We start from the raw sequence: 17,099 nt of genomic DNA, 5'->3' as shown, positions 1-17,099 counted from the left end.
TAGACTGCAGTCTGTCAGTCAGTCGGTCACTTAGCCACTGAGTCAGTTAGTCACCTAGTCACTAAGTCGATTGTGTTAGTGGAACACGACGGAATGGCAGACTTTGCTTTAGTCAGCGACTTGCAACGGTCGTTGCCGTTTCGCTTTTGCTGGCCACTGCATTATGATTTCATTTTCTAATCGAGTTCGTCTTCATCCGCAGCCTCACTTTATATTGCTTTTCTATGGTCAGCGCGAAAGGCGATGTGCTGCAGAAATAAAATCACGCATACGCCGCGTATGACGAAAGTGAAATAGGCGCGACGACGAAGGCCCATAAAAAGCGGCTGCCAAAATAGAGCCAAGTAAAAGAGAAAGAGTAGGCGGCAAGAGAGCGAAAGGCGAAGAAAACAGACGGAAAGAAAGAGGGTTCGGAAAGAAATAGAGAGCTAGAACGGTAGCTTCACTTTTTTTTCGGCAGTTCAACAAACTCTGAAACGAACTTGGGTCAACAAACTATGCAAGACCCACGGGGAGATCATTAGAAGATCACCATCAAAAAGACGATGATGATGGCGCTACAGCTGAACCGAATCTTTTGTCTGTGGTATACGCATAAATAAAAATAACAAGACGAGAGGTCAATGGCAGCAACACTGGCTTCAAAATGCAAAGTGGTGAAGGGGCAGCGCTGTAGAATAAAAGCTAAGAAAAAGTGAAAAAACGTATGGATCTAATAAGACAAATCTTACAAAAATAGGTGCTCATTAAATTTTGTAACTGAGTTTTTTGACCTGAAAATTGTTTTATTTCCTGAGGACTTATTTGATTTCGGAAGTCCTATTCACTTACAAGAATAAAAAATGAAGTATTAATAATCTTGCAATGGTTTTATTATCAAATTATTTTTAATTTTAAGTGCAGAAACTAATATTTAAGGAATCTACGAAAAATAGTGAATAATATAAGAACTAATCATTCAAACTAACAGTTTGTAAGTTAGCTTGTTAAAAATAATTGCTAAAGACAGATTCAATTAATACAAGCAGCGCCACCTGTGCAATTAAAGCTGGAACTAGCATGCAATGTATTTCAGTCACATTTTAGCTCAGTCCTAAACCGATAGTCGGAACAGATATCCATAAATCGATAAGTCGTAATTACTGCTTATCAATATTTGGTCACATTGTCCAAAACAAAATATAAATTTGTTAAAATTCGAGCATTTTATGAAAATATGAGCTCGCCAACGAGTAAAAATGTCAGCGAAACGAACGGGAACAAGCCAAAGAAGTCGGGCAAAACGAGCTCAAATACGAAAAGCGGCTCCATGGACACACGCGCCGAGTTGGCGGACCTCATCAAGAAAAAGGCCGAAACATCGGTGAGACACAATATAAACAAACCCGAAATCGCAGCACTTTATCATTATTTCGTGGCATAAATGACAGGAACAACTGGCCAATCTGGAGCGACAGATCTACGCCTTCGAGGGCTCATACCTAGAGGACACGCAGCTGTGCGGAAACATCATCCGCGGCTGGGAGCGCTACCTGACCTCCAACAAGGCCACCAACTCCAAGGCCGACAAGCGGAATCGCAAGTTCAAGGAGGCCGAGCGTCTGTTCTCCAAATCTAGCATTACCTCCATGGCTATATGCAATCGTAAGTGGGGGATATTTCATACTGTGTCATTTGCTTGTGTAATGTATCTATGCTTTATGCCCAGAAGGGTGTAAATTGATACCCTCTAGTTGCCATACATGCGCATTTGTTTATTAAAAATATTGTTTGTTTATTCGGCTTCAGCTGAGCGCGCCAGCGAATCGGATTCCATCACAAATGAAGACTCCAGCGACAATCAGATCTCAATCAATCAGAACACCACAACGGCCCACGACGGAACCACGACAATCAAGAGCACACCGAAAGACGAAAAGGGTAAGTAGCACATTTGGGAGATTTCTCAAGAAAAGAATATATTCTTAATTACACACCTTTTATTTACAGATTCACCCTCGCATCGCAATGAAGGCAGCGTAGTGAGCGGAATGGTGGCTGGGTCTACGAACAGTGGAGGTAACAAGGATCTCCTCGGCACACCCACTTCGAATACAAAGAGCAAACTGTCCACGAACTCGAGTTCGACGGCGAAGAAAAGCGGTCACATAAACAAGAAGATTCGACATCGATGATAACTGCTACCGTGTAATCCGCATCTGATAAAGCACTATTTACCTTCAAAGTTTTTAAATTAAAATTTGTACAAGAAATAAAGCGAATGTAGATTTACAACTTTTTTATTTCCATACAAATGCAACTACTTTCAGCCTTGAGTCATAGTTTTGATTAATTTTTTTTTATAAGCATACAAGGTTTCTCCTTTGCTTAAAGTTAACTTTTAATATAGATTGATTAGGAAATGATGAGTAAAATATATTGTGATACACTATAGTCGATTTTCCCGACTAGCATATATGTAACCTTTCCCCAGCCTTTACCCAGTTAATGGTAATGTATATGCTTATTGTTCTAGCACTTATAGTATAGATCTCGACTTACAGACGGATATGGCTATAATCAGAGGTCTGAGCTGGCATATACTCGTGCATATATATCCAAAGAGCATATTTTTATCTGTTACATACTCTTCAAAGAATTTAGTATTTCTTTTTACTAAAGAGTAACGGATGTATAATGATTATTTATCATTAAGAAGTGACGGCAAAACTATTCGAGTCCGGATGTACGTCATATAAAAAATATATTCATACATTTTGTGATTGAAGATATGTTACATGATTTAGGAGAAAAAATTTTATACTTTACTAGCAAATTGATTAATTTGAAGAGAAAAGAATACTATGTCATATTAAATTGCCTTTTTGTTTAATGGTGAGAGATGGAGTCAGCAAGCGTACTTTGAGTTTCAGTTGATCTCATACTAAAGATCCTCTGTTTGGGAAATATTCTGAAAAGGGTAATTTTAGGGAACTGGTTACTCGAACTATAGACTAGAAGACTTACTGTTGCTTGAACAGTACAAGAATTTTGCGCCTCAGAATAAATAGCATAAATATAATGATGCCTTGCGACCAGTTGAAGTAGTCAGCTACCAGAAAGACATTGACCCACAGGTTGTCGCGTTGCACCAAGTAGGAGAATATTTCAAAGCTCCACGACATCCCCATCGCAGTGAAGAGCAGCAGAAATAGTGTGTAACTGTAACGAATTGATAATATTAATCTCAAACTGGAATTTTCAACTATTGTATTATAGTTAACATACTTCTGTTTGTCCGAATTCAGCTTCTGTATTCTGCCTTCCTGGCGAGCCAACTTCCGCATAGTCCTCTTGGAATCTATTACGTGTTTAGCCGTCAGAACAAACATAGTTATGTTGAAGAGAATCAGGAGCACCATCGGGCCATAGAAGTACAGCATTGCAGACCAGCTTTTAGCTGAGGGTGGAAAGAAAAAAATTGGTTTGCAGGTCCCACAAGTCGGATACAAAACAGAACCCACTATAGATCCAGCAATGTTCTTCGCCGCCCACGCGAGGTCGCCACTCCTCGTCGTTCACAACATTATCAGCCAGATAGGTGACTCCGGTCAAGGCCAAAGGCATTCCCCAGGCGTAGCAGCTGTATCGCAGGAACGCACGATCTGACCGAATGCTCATCGAGGCACAGACATTGGTGAGACATTTCCAGAAGTGCCGGCTGGTGATAGATAGCCAAAAGAACGCAGCCATGACGAAAAAGTATCCCAGGAAACCTGTCGGGAATGGTCAATGGTTTGTCAAGTTGTGTTGAAATGCATCCCCTCTAAGCTAACCGGCTATTTGACAGAAATCGAACGATAACTGCCACAGATCAAGGAGTAGGAACAGGTATCCGAAGAACAGGCACACCAAGTAGCAGATGAAACACTTGCCCTCCAAATTCATTAGCTTCCTTACGCACAGGTACACGGCGATGGTTAGAACCAAGCATATCAACGATGTGATCATCACTGTGGATACAGGGAAGATGTAGAAGTGGGAGCTACCATGCAACCATGCAAGGTATCATATTACCAACGGTTTGTCCCGTTCTGGATGGCATTTTCAAGCAGTTGTGGGGTGCAATGCGAATGGATTTGTTGTTACCTTCGCCGAATGTGCGGTGCTGTAGACAGTACTCCGACTTGTCCAAATACACTTGATCGTAGTGGCGCAGAAATCTTCCATTCTGCAGAAAGCAAAAGCATAAATAAATCCTGCCCAAAAAGCTTATTTTTCGAGCAGCCATACCTCGAACAAGGTGAACTCATCGGTTTTATCCCTGTTGTCTAGGTAAAACATATCATCGCAGGGCATTGGCAGATCCCACTGCACCATGAGCTCCTTCTTAAAGTGCCTTTGCACCACTGATCCGTCGTCCAGAGTTACATTTAGGATTGGGTCCAGTAATGCGGCCTCCTCCGTCGTCATGTTGGCGTAGCATCCGCCCTCATCCATTATGTGGTCATGTGGGCAGCAAAACCTGACGCACGTCCTCAGCTTGCAAACACATCCTCTCACGTGACTTGGCACCTGCTCCTTATCTCCGTTCGCCAGAAGCTTGAATTCATACGTAGCCGTCAAATGGGCGGGAATGAGTAATCCCTCGTAGAGGTATGATCCATTCGAGAGCCTCTGGCCCTCCGAGATATCTACGGTATCAAAGAAACTGCAGTCGGCAATCTCAGCACTCACAGATTGCAGATTCAGCAAGAGATATATAAGGACCGATCCGAAAAGTAACATTTTCCAACTAGCTAGCCTATAGTTGGCTGGACGTTCTTTAAATATTAATTAATTTAATAAAAATGTACTACAAAATGCCAGCGACTTCCCTTTGCGGTTGCTAATTTATAATTGGCACAAAATAACTAACAGGAATAACTGAACGGCAATGAACAAATTATTTTTCTGATAAAAACGGCTTATCAGACATTCCCAATTCGTTACTCATTTCTGAGCCGTCTTTTTTCCTACTCCTACTCAACTCAAAACCGAAGTATGATAACACCACATTAGAAGGATGCTATAGAACAGAATTATTAAAATAATGTTAGGTAAATAGGTAATTATTCAAGCAACTGCTTGAACTATTCTTTTAAACATATTAACTATAGCATTACAGAAGCTGATGTATATAAATAAAAATAATAATCAATTAAACAATACAATTTTTAACTTTTTAAAAGTAATGCAGCTTATCTGTGTTCTGTAGCTTAAAATAAAATATAAATGGACTACCAAGTATTTGGTACTGAGTATAGGTTCCCTAAAATCTATCAGTGAGATACATTCAAATAGCCCGCCACGGCGATACCGCTATGCAATAGTTAGTATTTTTGTAACGTTTTTCCCATCGATACGTTCCCAGTCACGTTTTCGTTGGCATTAGAGGTGGAAAAACATTGATATTGGCGAACATCGATGTTTTTGGCAAAAAGCATCGGTGTTTTAAGTATAAACAAAAAATTGATCTTTTTTAAAAAACGTACATTTCAGATATTTATTCAAGTCTTCCACGACGCCAGCCAACACCACCAGCAAGTCACAATAAATATGGAATATGCCGTTAATAATTGTATTAGAAAATATGGAAAATTAATTTATACTTAAAATTTATACGCTTTTTTGTTCCAATGCGCAGTAGAGATGGGTAAACATTGATGATCCCTCGAAAACATCGAGGTTTTTTATTTTTCGAAAACATCGATGACTTCGATGTTGGCATCGATGTTTCTCCACCTCTAAGATACAACCCTAAAATATTTCTGCTGTCGGCAAATCGGAGTGTTTGCCACAAAACTGTTTGAAAACGCAATCCCAGCGAGGGCAACCGAATCCGGCGGGCAGAGCGAGGTCACCAGGAAGACGCGCAATCGAGGTCACCACCTGCACAAGCCACAATGGGCAGCAGCGCCACGCAAACCACGGTGCCGTCCCGTGCAATTTGTTTATGTCTGCTGATCGCCAGCTGCTACGTGTCGCTCTCCCAGGCGGATGAGCACAACCACAAGGTAAGTCCAGTGCCACATCCCTCGAGCATCGACTACATGATCCACTTTGCCACGCAGTACAATGACCGGGAGGAGGTGGTGCTGTGGATGAACACGGTGGGCCCGTACCACAATCGGCAGGAGACGTACGCGTACTTCTCCCTCCCATTTTGCAGTGGCCAGAAGTCCTCGATATCTCACTATCACGAGACGTTGAGCGAGGCGCTGCAAGGAGTGGAGCTGGAGTTCAGTGGCTACGAGATGGAGTTCAAGAGCGACGCCCCCAAATCGGTCATCTGCATGGTCACCTTGCAGGAGGAGAGCGCCAAGGCATTCACCTATGCCGTGAAGAACGAGTACTGGTACCAGATGTACATCGATGGCCTGCCCATTTGGGGAAAAGTCGGTGAGCGCGACGAGCGCGATGGCAAGTACTATATCTTCACGCACAAGAAGTTCGACATTGGCTACAATGGCCAGCAAATCGTGGACATCACCCTGACCACCGAGGGCCGCGAGGAACTCAAGCCGGGCTCCCAAATCAACTTCTCATACGAGGTCAACTGGAAGCCCAGCAAGGTGGAGTTCAAGAACCGATTCGACAAGTACCTGGATCCCAACTTCTTCCAGCACAGGGTGCGTATAGTTAAAAAGAGCTATTTGCTATTCTATATAAATAGCAAGAGGAAAAGATCAGTGTTTGATGACATCATCTTTTCTAGATCCACTGGTTCAGCATCTTCAATAGCTTCATGATGGTAATCTTCCTGGTGGGCCTGGTGTCCATGATTCTGATGCGAACTCTGCGCAAGGATTATGCCCGGTACAGTAAGGACGAGGAGATCGACGACATGGAGCGTGATCTTGGGGATGAATACGGCTGGAAGCAGGTGCATGGCGATGTCTTCCGTTCTCCGCCCAACACGCTGCTCTTCTCGGCCTTGGTGGGCGCTGGATACCAACTGATTTCGGTTGTATTCTGTGTGATCATGTTCGCCATAGTTGGTGAATTATACACGGAACGCGGCTCAATGCTGTCCACGGCTATATTTGTGTATGCCGCCACCTCGCCAATCAATGGATACTTTGGAGGATCGCTCTATGCCCGCCTGGGTGGACGCATGTGGATCCGGCAGATGCTGGTGTCCGCTTTTACAGTTCCAGTGGCCGTGTGCGGCACGGCTTTCCTGATCAACTTCATTGCCATTGGATATCACGCGTCGAGAGCCATCCCCTTCGGTACCATGGTGGCGGTCACCTGCATCTGCCTGTTTGTCATCCTGCCCTTGACTCTGGTGGGCACTGTCGTGGGTCGCAATCTGGACGGCCAGCCGGACTTTCCATGCCGCGTCAACGCTGTGCCGCGACCCATTCCCGAAAAAAAGTGGTACATGGAGCCGCTGATCATTGTGCTTCTTGGCGGCGTCCTGCCCTTCGGGTCCATCTTCATTGAGATGTACTTCATCTTCACCTCCTTCTGGGCGTACAAGATCTACTACGTCTATGGCTTCATGTTGCTGGTGTTCAGCATACTGACTGTGGTCACCGTGTGCGTCACCATTGTGTGCACCTACTTCCTGCTAAATGCCGAGGATTACCGATGGCAGTGGACGAGTTTCATGGCTGCGGGCTCCACGTCGATTTACGTGTACGCCTATTCCTTCTATTACTTCTTCTTTAAAACCAAGTAAGATGCTTGTTACTAGTATTTTATACGTATATTTATAATTCATTACTTTACAGAATGTTCGGTCTGTTCCAAACGGCCTTCTACTTTGGCTACATGGCACTCTTCAGCGGCGCATTGGGCATTATCTGCGGCACCGTCGGCTATGTGGGCACGAATCTCTTCGTGCGCAAAATCTATTCCAATGTGAAAATAGACTAAGAGCCCTGCGACTGCAAACCCGCCCCCAGATCTGTATATCATCCTAATTGATTAGCAATTGTATTTATTGAGTAGAGTTTGAGTTCTGTTTTACTACTTTTGCTCCAGTTGGCTCTCCTCTTTTCGTCTCTTTTTGGGTTACCCACTTCTCATGTTGGTGTGAAAATGAATGCCAGTCCAATATATTCGCACCAAAGATAACAGATTCAGTTTAACGATGTATACGCAAACTACATATATCACCTAAAAGGTTTACTTCGGAATTATAAGACTAGACGTTTCAAATGAGAAAATGTAGGAAATCATTAAATCAGTGCATTAAAAGCTCTTTCTGTTGCATTTACGTTTTGGTAGATTTAAGAGTCAATTATTAATCCTATACACTAATTTTTGTTTTGGAATCTCTACTGTTCCATAAAGTAACATTTCTCTGCTTACTTAAATTACTAAGAAGCTTGCTTACACAAAATATTTGATATATTTCCGAAGATAACTTTTATGTCATATATGTGCTTTTTTATTACGTATGCTACCTTGCATACGGTGTACATCGAGTATTTTATTTGAATTGTTTGCCTAGAAAACTTATCAATCTATGCAACTGCAACAAAATGTGACTTGAACTTGTTTGCGCCAATTAAGTTATGTACGATGCAAGAAATGTGCTGATTAGCAATAGTCGATAATCTAATAATAAATTCAATATATAAAACCAAACAAAATGTTTATGGCCGCATAAGCCCCCTTCATCTTGGCCATTATCAGCGAACACACAGATCGTTTCACTTTTACTGTTTTTGATTCACTCGGTAACATTGACCCTCAAATTGTTTTCCAATTACTGGGAGGCAAACAACTTCAACGGTCTTATCATCCCATTTATTAGGGGGCCAATTCTCGCACTTCCATTCCTTTTCTTTTCGTTTGGGAGCACGGGATGGATGGAGTACTTTGGAATTATTCCATGACAGCACCATTGATAAAGCGATTCGGATTCTTGTCGTTAACTGATGATGTTCGATTTGGCCCAAGCACTTGAACTATGCTTATATTACGTATACGACCAATCACAGCAGTGTTTACACACAGTGTGTGTTATACCCTGAAAGGTTTGGTGGGCTTCCCAGAATCATATAGTTTACTTAAGTTGTTTCAAGCAACTTTCAAATATATTATACTGAATCATTTTTTATTAAGTACATTTTAATTAAAAGTTTCGGAAGTTAGGTAAGATAACGTTGGAGATAAGCAGTTACTAGAGAACAACTCATTTGAAGAGTATCGAAAGGTTTCAACTGCTGCCACAAGCCACCCTTCATCCGGATTTACTTCTCTGCTTATCGGAACTTTCAAGAGGCCCAGTGCCATCATAGTTCCAGGGAACGGCGCTCGCTTGGAAGTGGACACCGACGGAGTGGACGAGTGCCATTAATGACGCGTGTTCTCGGTGGGCTTTGTTTCGTCAATGGAATTCTGTGATAAGTCGGAAATGTCGCAGAGCCTTTTCATTTCCATCCGTGGTGGGGTGGAAACTGATTGGAAACATATTGATTTCGTAATTTATGCTAATTATGGGCAGTGTAAACTGTAAAGGCGCTTGGGATAATCCCTGCAGAGTTTCCGTTTCGATGAAAGGGCGATGGGTATAATGGCGGTTCAAAAGTCTGGGTGTCACTTTGATGGGTATCGCCCACATTTGGTGACATAAACTCTAGAATCTGATCACTGTTTACGACCTGATAGACAGTTGATGTATTTTTGAGGTTGTCCCGCTGATTGCAGCTGGCTGGCCAAGAACCTAGCCGAGAACCCTGCTGACCCAGTTTAAAGGCTTGTCTTCGGGCCTAATGATGTTCGTGTATATCTTGTTGCATAAATTATCATAAATGTCACTGCGCCGACTGGGTGATGGCATTTTTCCATTTGATCGCTTAGCATTTCCCTTTCGATGGTGGGTTAAGAACAGTTATAGAGATGCGGGAAATGTGTTTTCTGTTCGATCTAGAGATTATTTTGTATATTTTCTATGCATATTAAAACGTAGCTCTCGAGTTTTTCAGCTTATAAAAGCAGAATTCGATTTTTTGGTCTCAGTCCGATCTGAAGAGATATCCGAAGTACATCATGAGTTTTCTGGGACTCTTGGCTTTCCTGGTTGCTGGTAAGTTTATCAAATATTAATACATTTTCCTTCAATATTACAATGCCATATATTTCATCAGGTCTTTGCTCCACCGCCCAGGCTTCGTTGGTGAAATGCTCTTGTGATCCTGGCCCACAGGGGGAACGAGGACCTCCAGGTCCACCTGGACCTCCTGGCAATCAGATCGGTCTCCCTGGCAGTGGTTCTGGCTACTGGGGCTATCCACCCACAGGTCCTTACCCCCCAAATCTGCCTTTCATCCAGGGACCGAGAGGATTACCAGGACCGCCTGGTCCTCCTGGATATTGTTTCCCATGCCCGGCTGCTCCACCTTTGAGATCTTTTCCGCCACCTGGAGTTCCAGTTCCTCCTTTCATTTCCACCCCAGCTGGTGGCGGATTTGGTGGAGCCTCTGCATTGACCACCGCTGTGGGCAACATCATAGTGATTCCGGGAGGAGCAGGAACGGGATTAGCTGGCCGCGCTCAGTTCTTCCACATTTCACCCGATGGCCAGGTGGTGCAGATCGATCGACCGCAGAATCTGCCCAGTGAACTATTCGATACACCGGTGAACCAAGGTTCCGGTGCTCCCATTCCTCCACCGCAACCGACATCGTCATCTTTGTCGGGGATCACACCACCAGCCGTTCAAGTGCCACCCACTCAACCCACTCCCGGCGATCTGGGAGCCCAGCAGCCCACACTTTTGCCCGAGAATGTGGAGGAAACTGTGTTCGCGGTGGGCAATCGCAAGGACTTCCTGCGAGGTAGCTCCGATGCCAGCGATTGGAGAAGGATTCTCCTGCTGGGAGAGCGACCCACAGATGGTGTACTTAAGGGCCAGTCCGTCCAGCAGCTTAATCCCAACCAGCTCGAGAGCAGCATGGAGAACTTCCAGAGGGCCTTGGTCGAACTGAAGGAGAAGTATGCCACGCTCATCCAACCGCGCAACTCAAACCAATATGCAGTCATCATTTGAAGGGGAAAATTAAGATTAAAGTTAGTTGAATAATTTAATAAAAACGGTACTGATAATATCTAAAAAGAAGATAAATGACCATTTGATATGAAAGTAGAGGTATCTTTTATGATTCCTTATTTATAGATCTTTTAGTTGACTGACTTAATGTAGAGGTTCTCAAGTGTTTTTCGTTCAAGCTTCGCCAACAAAGTACGATATCATTTCTTGGTATGTGCGGATAAAATTAGAAACACCTACTCGAGGGTATTCCCCCAAAGAATTATGAATGACAATTGTCAACAATGAATCTGCGTTAAATACTCACCAGAAATACACGATATTAACAAGAAAAATTCAATTGTCATAAAATCGCAATGCCTATTAACATTTTGATTAGCATATTAACCGCGAGTATTTGACGCCTTTTAAGTCAGTCTAAACATTTTAAAGAGCAATAATGATAAAGGAAATTAAAGGTATCAACCAAACGATTTGATTGGAATCAAGTTCAATTTGCTACAAATGAGTTTAATTTAGTTGCAGTCATAACACAGTCTATCAATTTTTGATAGACTTAAATTAGATTTAACTTGTCATTGATATTTTAAAAATAAAATTCCTTGAAGCGGTGGGTTAACAATTAGTAGAGTCCATTCGTTTAACGTCATTGGGCTCACTTTTTAATACAGAAAAACGATAATTTCATTTCTTAGAATCAATCAGAGATATAAACATATCAATTCATACCCGTGATTTGCCAAGATAAAACCAATTTAGTTTTCGACCTTTAAACGATCGTTTTTTCCTTCTAGTTATTAAAGATCCGCTCTGCATAAAATGTATTTTATACTATTTTTTGCGGCGTAAAAACCTTCATTATATTGAAGTCCATCCTTTTGCGTCATTTAGTCTATACAAATCAAAAAAGTTAAACCACTTATCACCCATTAACGTATATATTTAATCAGAAGTATATATTTTGTTAAATTGGGTTTTTCTTGGAAGGAATGCCCCATGATGAATGGCAAAGTCCAATATATATTCGTTTGGCTCCACAAGTCGTACTATCAAGATCTTAGAATCTACAAATGGAAAAGTACCCATTCGAAAGAATGGTAAGTTGTTAGATAAAAATCTAAAAAAACAAATTCCTTTCCCATTTTTCAATCACACCACTGTCAGTTATAAAAAGTCGAAAATATAAATTGTTCTTATTAATATAATCATATTTAATCGGCAAGTTATTGTCTGCTTATAATCAGACACTATAAGTACATTTGGTTTTTTAACATTGATAGGAAAACAACGTTTATTGAAGTATTGACTTTAGTAATCCCCGATCGAATTTTTTTCCTCGAGAGCCGCGTGTTCCAGCACCTGTCAAATGTTGAGTATTCATTTAAAACGATAAAGCGTACGTGAGAATCGTCTAGTGGATGCGCTAATTAAGAGTCCTTCTGTCCGTCAATCATCGCCGGATTGCGATTCCTAATCGCAAGCGGTTAGTCCATCGCCCACACAGGCAGCGAATGCCATCATGTGGGGAATGGTGTTCTGTTCGTAGACGCCGGTGAAGAGATGTGCCCAGGGTCCCGAGGCGAAGACACCCACATCCTCGCCGCCATGGGTCTCCGATTCCAGGGGCACCATCGCAGGGAAGAGCTGATCGAAGTCTCCGATTGTGGGCAGACTGGTGGGATCTTCGCGCTCGTGGGTCTCCGTGTTGTAGTAGTCCTGGAAACTCTTGCCGTTGGCGTAGCTCAACGCCAGATACGGTTTGCCATCCTTGCCCTTCGCCTTGGCAGCTCCAAAGATATCGCTGCCCCGTGGCTGATAGCCCGAAACGCTGAAGGTGTGCGAGTGATCCGAGGTCACCACTATGAGGGTCTCCTCCGGATTGGTCATCTCCCTAGCCTTCTTCACCGCCTTCGAGAGTTCAGCGGTCTCATCCAAAGCGATTCGTGCCATTGTGTCGTGGTGGCTAATGTCGATCTTGCCTCCTTCAACGAAAAGGAAGTATCCCTGCTCTTCGGTTTCCAGTACTTCGATGGCCTTCTGTGTCATCTCCTCCAAGGTGGGCTCATTGTTGTCCGGATCGGCCAGCTGCTCCAGATGATAATGCATGTGGCTCTTGCTGAACAGGCCCAGCAATCTTCCGGTTTCAGTGGCATTCACATTGAGCAGCTTCTTCTGCGTCTTCACAAAGGTGTTGCCCGCGTCCAAGGCCTCGAATTCTTCGACGAGATTACGACCATCCGTGCGTCGGCCCTTGTCGTAGTGTTCCGGACTGTAGAAGCTACGCTTGCCTCCACCCAGCATGACCTTGAGCTTGCTGCCCACCTCGCCGTGAATCAACTGGACAGCTATGTCCTCGAGTCCCTCCGACAGCTCACCGCAGGCTTCCTCCAGAACAGCGTTATTCTCCCATTCGCGATCGGCGACATGGGCGTAGACTCCGGAGGGCGAGGCGTGGGTCACTCGGGTGGTGGTCACCAGTCCAGCAGCTTTGCCCGCATCCATGGCCCATTTGCCCAGGGAGAAGACATGGTTCGTTTCATTGGCCATCGCAGCACAGTCGCCTCGCTTCACATGCGCATTTACGCCGATGGTTCCGTAGTTCGCCTTCACTCCGCAGAGATATGAGGTTGAGGTACAGGCGCTATCGGGGACTATTTTGTCCACCGAATAGGTTTTCGATAGTCCGGTAAAGGGGAATTCCTCGAAGGAGAGCTTCAGTTCCTCGCCTCCAATGTAGCTCCTGGCAGCAGCCAGAGTAGCCAGCCCCATGCCATCGCCCAAAAACAGTATAATGTTCTTGGCCTTCTTGGTGTTCCTCACGAACTCCAACTTCTCGCGGATGAGTTTCTTGCTGGCCGAGTGCCAGAACTCCTGGGTTTCCTCGCCGGAAATCGTTCGCAGCCTGGGACTAGTGGGCAGATGTGGATGCATTCGCTCCTCGTCCACGGGAGCTTTTCCAGGTACCGCTGCACCCCAAACGACGGTCAGCAGACCGAGGCCAATCCAGAACTTAAGACTCAGCATTTCCGAGATACTTTCACCGTGCCAGCCAAGTGACTACTGTACTCCGTAGCTCCATGCGACCCATTAATATACCATCAGGTGCAGCTCGTGTGAGGAGGCGATAGGGCAGTTTGGTGGGGATCGGGTAATTTACGACACCTTCTTAGCCAGACCGTGATACTCACGTTTTTAGGCACTCGAGATAATTAATCGATCGCCACTTTAGATTGCTCAAATCACAAAAACAATCACCCATAACGTGTATGTATATTACAGGAAGACCGCTTCGAAAAATCGGAGGCTATATAACCGGGCCATTTCGTCAGTTTTGGCCAGTCTCGCGGTCACTCCCGAACGGAGCATTCCTCAGTTTAAAGTCACCGCCCCTCCCCCAAAATGGTAAAGAGTTGCCTGATCTTGTGCTTCTTCGCTCTCCTGGTCATCCAGGCCCGGAGTGATCTAGCCGATGACCAAGAACACGGTAAGTGGAACCGAACGGCATTACGAGGTGAACTGCCGAACGAATCCGATTGGCCGAGACCCAGCTTATCTACAGCCAATTGAAAAGCTCCCTCGCCTTATCGTAGATCTTGTTGGCCCATTAGACTTGGCTAATCTAGACCTATTTTAAACAGCATTCAGTCATCGTGTAGCTATATAATAGTTTACGACTCAATTGTTCACGTGAAGGCAAATTAAAGATAGGGTGACATTCCTATAAATAGATTTATGTTTAACAAGAAAGGTTAAATTCTTAGATTGAATCAAGTGGATCATTACCAAGTACTAACGGTTCTAACTTTAAGCTTCAAAGGGGTATAATTATTATGAATTAATCGAAAGCTATAATAATTATGAACTAAGGAAGAATCAATTTATTTGTAGGCGTTTTTTAAGCTTTTACAGAAAGATATATGGTTTACTGTATAAATAAGAACAGTGAGTTATATTTCTTATAAGTATAAGCCAAAGTATTTCAAACGAATGTGTAATGATGACAAACAGCACCATAATCAGCTAAAACGTTTTCAACACGTTTTATTAAGCCTCAATCAAGTGTGAATTTCCAGCGATATGGTGGTAGCCGAAAGCCCATAAATAGTTATAATTAAAACTGATTTATAGATCTGCTCGAGATAGGCTGAAAACTTGTTTACCACTTCAAGAAGTAGTTTTATTAGACCAATTTTCCCGCCGATTAGTTGCTAACCCAAAGTCCGGACTTTACAGCCCAACATCCCCGTCTGCAAACATCACGCGACTTCGAGGCCCTCGACGAGGAGCTGGACACACGATTCTGGCACGATAAGGCCCAATCGATTCTGGCCGATAAGCTGGCCGGCCATAGGAAACTCAACGAGAATCGCGCCAAGAACGTGATCCTATTTTTGGGCGATGGCATGTCCGTCCACACGATCACAGCCACACGTGCTTTCATGGGCGATAGTAACAAGCAGGTCTTCTTCGAGAAGTTCCCCTACCTGGGTCTGTCCAAGACGTATGCCGTCAATGAGCGTACTCCGGACTCGGCCAACACTGCTACGGCCTATTTGACAGGAGTCAAGGCCAACTATGGCACCATTGGAGTCAATGCCCAGGTGCAGAGGGGCGACTGTGTGACCAATTCGAGTAGCCATGTCCAGAGCATTGGTCAGTGGGCCCAGGAGGCCGGCAAGTGGGCCGGTGTGGTTACCACCGCCCGGGTGACCCACGCTTCTCCAGCCGGAGTTTATGCCCATGTTGCAGAGCGAAATTGGGAGCACGATGGTGAGATCATCAGCTCCAAATGCAGTCCCGACGTCAACACCGATATTGCCCGGCAGCTGGTGGAATGGCCAGTGGGTCAGGAACTGCGCGTCATCATGGGCGGCGGTCGATCCTATTTCCGGGATCAGTCCCAGCACGATGAGACTGGCGTTTCGGGCCTGCGAACCGATGGACGCGATCTGATCAGCGATTGGCGAGAGATCAAGAAACAGCAGGGAGCGGAGGGCAAGTACGTCTGGTCACTCAAGGGCTTGAAGGAAACGGATCTTAGCAAGACGGATTACCTTCTCGGCCTCTTTGACACCTCCCATCTGCCCTACCATGGCGATCGTCGACGAACCCATTATGAAGATGCAGAGCCATCCCTTTCCGACATGACAGAGGCTGCCATCAAGATGCTCAGCAAGAACGAAGAGGGTTACTTCCTGTTCGTGGAGAGTGGACGTATCGATATGGCCCATCACGCCACCAAGGCGAAGAAAGCTTTGGAGGACACCGAAGAATTCGCGGCAGCCGTGGAACTGGCAAGGAAAATGACCGACGAGGAGGACACGCTGATTGTAGTGACTTCGGATCACTCGCACACCATGTCCATTAACGGCTATCCGGTAGGAAACTTATTAGTACATCAAGTAATCAATTTTTTTTCCTTGTTTTGCTTTTTATTGAATCTTCCCTTTTCAACATAATTCTTATATATTTATATTTCTATCTCCTATCCCAGTACCGTCGACAGAACATCCTTTCCCTTGCTCCCAATCTGGCTGATGATGAGCTGCCCTTTACCGTCTTGTCCTATGCCAATGGTCCGGGATTTGCTGATACCTACAGCACTAAAGATGGACGCATTGATCTTTCCCATGCGGACACCACGAGCGCGGAGTTTGAGTTCCAGGCCACGGTTCCCTTGAGCAGCGAAACCCATGGCGCCGAGGATGTGGGTGTCTTTGCCTCTGGTCCCTTCGAGCACCTGTTCACCGGCAATTACGAGCAGAGTTCCATTCCAGCCATGATGGCTTATGCCGCTAACATTGGACCATTTGCCAAGGACAAGATTAATGAGGAATAAAGTCCCAACTTCAGTCGCATACTCATAAGGAATACTCAGTAAATAGTTAAGGGGAAATAAAAAATGTTATGTTTTTTTTCTGAGCAGTTAAATATAAAAAAATATACTTCTCGCAATTTCCACTTATGGTGTTCAGCGGAGGGCGGGGATCCCGGAGGGCAGTGGAGTCTTTCTTGCTGACGGATATTTAGAGGGCCACGCGAAGGCCGCAACTTAAATAAAAGCAAATAAATC

The 17,099-nt window shown here is 44.4% G+C and overlaps 6 protein-coding genes across 6 annotated transcripts; 4 read left to right on the top strand and 2 right to left on the bottom strand.

Moving 5' to 3' along the window:
- Positions 1 to 1,122: 1,122 nt before the first annotated feature.
- LOC6736898 (chromatin modification-related protein MEAF6) lies at positions 1,123 to 2,277 on the top strand. Its single transcript, XM_002083715.4, has 4 exons — positions 1,123 to 1,363; positions 1,431 to 1,644; positions 1,789 to 1,920; positions 1,990 to 2,277. The coding sequence occupies exons 1-4, from the start codon at positions 1,217 to 1,219 to the stop codon at positions 2,172 to 2,174; spliced, it is 678 nt and encodes a 225-aa protein (XP_002083751.1). The 5' UTR covers positions 1,123 to 1,216; the 3' UTR covers positions 2,175 to 2,277.
- Positions 2,264 to 4,880, bottom strand: LOC6736897 (probable G-protein coupled receptor Mth-like 2). The gene is made up of 7 exons (XM_002083714.4): positions 4,273 to 4,880; positions 4,057 to 4,210; positions 3,816 to 3,992; positions 3,504 to 3,755; positions 3,268 to 3,439; positions 3,007 to 3,201; positions 2,264 to 2,950 (listed from the first exon to the last, which is right to left on the bottom strand). The coding sequence occupies exons 1-7, from the start codon at positions 4,765 to 4,767 to the stop codon at positions 2,869 to 2,871; spliced, it is 1,527 nt and encodes a 508-aa protein (XP_002083750.1). The 5' UTR covers positions 4,768 to 4,880; the 3' UTR covers positions 2,264 to 2,868.
- An 847-nt stretch (positions 4,881 to 5,727) lies between these two features.
- On the top strand, positions 5,728 to 8,619 carry LOC6736896 (transmembrane 9 superfamily member 3). Its single transcript, XM_016170136.3, has 4 exons — positions 5,728 to 6,035; positions 6,093 to 6,650; positions 6,737 to 7,701; positions 7,758 to 8,619. The coding sequence occupies exons 1-4, from the start codon at positions 5,925 to 5,927 to the stop codon at positions 7,900 to 7,902; spliced, it is 1,779 nt and encodes a 592-aa protein (XP_016030542.1). The 5' UTR covers positions 5,728 to 5,924; the 3' UTR covers positions 7,903 to 8,619.
- Positions 8,620 to 9,948: 1,329 nt separating this feature from the next.
- On the top strand, positions 9,949 to 11,095 carry LOC6736895 (collagen alpha-1(VIII) chain). Its single transcript, XM_002083712.3, has 2 exons — positions 9,949 to 10,063; positions 10,125 to 11,095. Exons 1-2 carry the CDS (start codon positions 10,027 to 10,029, stop codon positions 11,024 to 11,026), a joined length of 939 nt encoding a protein of 312 aa, XP_002083748.2. The 5' UTR covers positions 9,949 to 10,026; the 3' UTR covers positions 11,027 to 11,095.
- A 1,204-nt stretch (positions 11,096 to 12,299) lies between these two features.
- Positions 12,300 to 14,120, bottom strand: LOC6736894 (membrane-bound alkaline phosphatase). Its single transcript, XM_016170901.3, has one exon. The coding sequence runs from the start codon at positions 14,048 to 14,050 to the stop codon at positions 12,497 to 12,499; it is 1,554 nt and encodes a 517-aa protein (XP_016030541.1). The 5' UTR covers positions 14,051 to 14,120; the 3' UTR covers positions 12,300 to 12,496.
- A 224-nt stretch (positions 14,121 to 14,344) lies between these two features.
- LOC6736893 (alkaline phosphatase) lies at positions 14,345 to 16,981 on the top strand. Its single transcript, XM_002083710.4, has 3 exons — positions 14,345 to 14,510; positions 15,260 to 16,404; positions 16,521 to 16,981. Exons 1-3 carry the CDS (start codon positions 14,426 to 14,428, stop codon positions 16,863 to 16,865), a joined length of 1,575 nt encoding a protein of 524 aa, XP_002083746.1. The 5' UTR covers positions 14,345 to 14,425; the 3' UTR covers positions 16,866 to 16,981.
- Positions 16,982 to 17,099: the final 118 nt, after the last annotated feature.

The sequence above is a fragment of the Drosophila simulans genome, chromosome 3L (genome assembly GCF_016746395.2).
Source record: "Drosophila simulans strain w501 chromosome 3L, Prin_Dsim_3.1, whole genome shotgun sequence".
Taxonomy (NCBI): domain Eukaryota; kingdom Metazoa; phylum Arthropoda; class Insecta; order Diptera; family Drosophilidae; genus Drosophila; species Drosophila simulans.
The sequence above is the reverse complement of the archived record's forward strand: the minus strand, read 5'-3'. Positions and strand labels throughout refer to the sequence as shown.

Excerpts from the sequence above, each read along its gene's own strand:
- LOC6736893 (XM_002083710.4), top strand. The coding sequence starts at position 14,426 with ATGGTAAAGAGTTGCCTGATCTTGTGCTTCTTCGCTCTCCTGGTCATC. Across the intron at positions 14,511-15,259 it reads AGCCGATGACCAAGAACACG|CCCAACATCCCCGTCTGCAA; the intron begins GTAAGTGGAACC and ends CGGACTTTACAG. Across the intron at positions 16,405-16,520 it reads TGTCCATTAACGGCTATCCG|TACCGTCGACAGAACATCCT; the intron begins GTAGGAAACTTA and ends CTCCTATCCCAG.
- LOC6736898 (XM_002083715.4), top strand. The coding sequence starts at position 1,217 with ATGAGCTCGCCAACGAGTAAAAATGTCAGCGAAACGAACGGGAACAAG. Across the intron at positions 1,645-1,788 it reads CTCCATGGCTATATGCAATC|CTGAGCGCGCCAGCGAATCG; the intron begins GTAAGTGGGGGA and ends ATTCGGCTTCAG. Across the intron at positions 1,921-1,989 it reads CACACCGAAAGACGAAAAGG|ATTCACCCTCGCATCGCAAT; the intron begins GTAAGTAGCACA and ends TTTTATTTACAG.
- LOC6736897 (XM_002083714.4), bottom strand. The coding sequence starts at position 4,767 with ATGTTACTTTTCGGATCGGTCCTTATATATCTCTTGCTGAATCTGCAA. Across the intron at positions 3,756-3,815 it reads CGATTTCTGTCAAATAGCCG|GTTTCCTGGGATACTTTTTC; the intron begins GTTAGCTTAGAG and ends CATTCCCGACAG. Across the intron at positions 2,951-3,006 it reads CTTGTACTGTTCAAGCAACA|AATATTTCCCAAACAGAGGA; the intron begins GTAAGTCTTCTA and ends TACCCTTTTCAG.
- LOC6736895 (XM_002083712.3), top strand. The coding sequence starts at position 10,027 with ATGAGTTTTCTGGGACTCTTGGCTTTCCTGGTTGCTG. Across the intron at positions 10,064-10,124 it reads CTTGGCTTTCCTGGTTGCTG|GTCTTTGCTCCACCGCCCAG; the intron begins GTAAGTTTATCA and ends ATATTTCATCAG.
- LOC6736896 (XM_016170136.3), top strand. The coding sequence starts at position 5,925 with ATGGGCAGCAGCGCCACGCAAACCACGGTGCCGTCCCGTGCAATTTGT. Across the intron at positions 6,036-6,092 it reads CGGATGAGCACAACCACAAG|TACAATGACCGGGAGGAGGT; the intron begins GTAAGTCCAGTG and ends TTTGCCACGCAG. Across the intron at positions 6,651-6,736 it reads CCAACTTCTTCCAGCACAGG|ATCCACTGGTTCAGCATCTT; the intron begins GTGCGTATAGTT and ends CATCTTTTCTAG.
- LOC6736894 (XM_016170901.3), bottom strand. The coding sequence starts at position 14,050 with ATGCTGAGTCTTAAGTTCTGGATTGGCCTCGGTCTGCTGACCGTCGTT.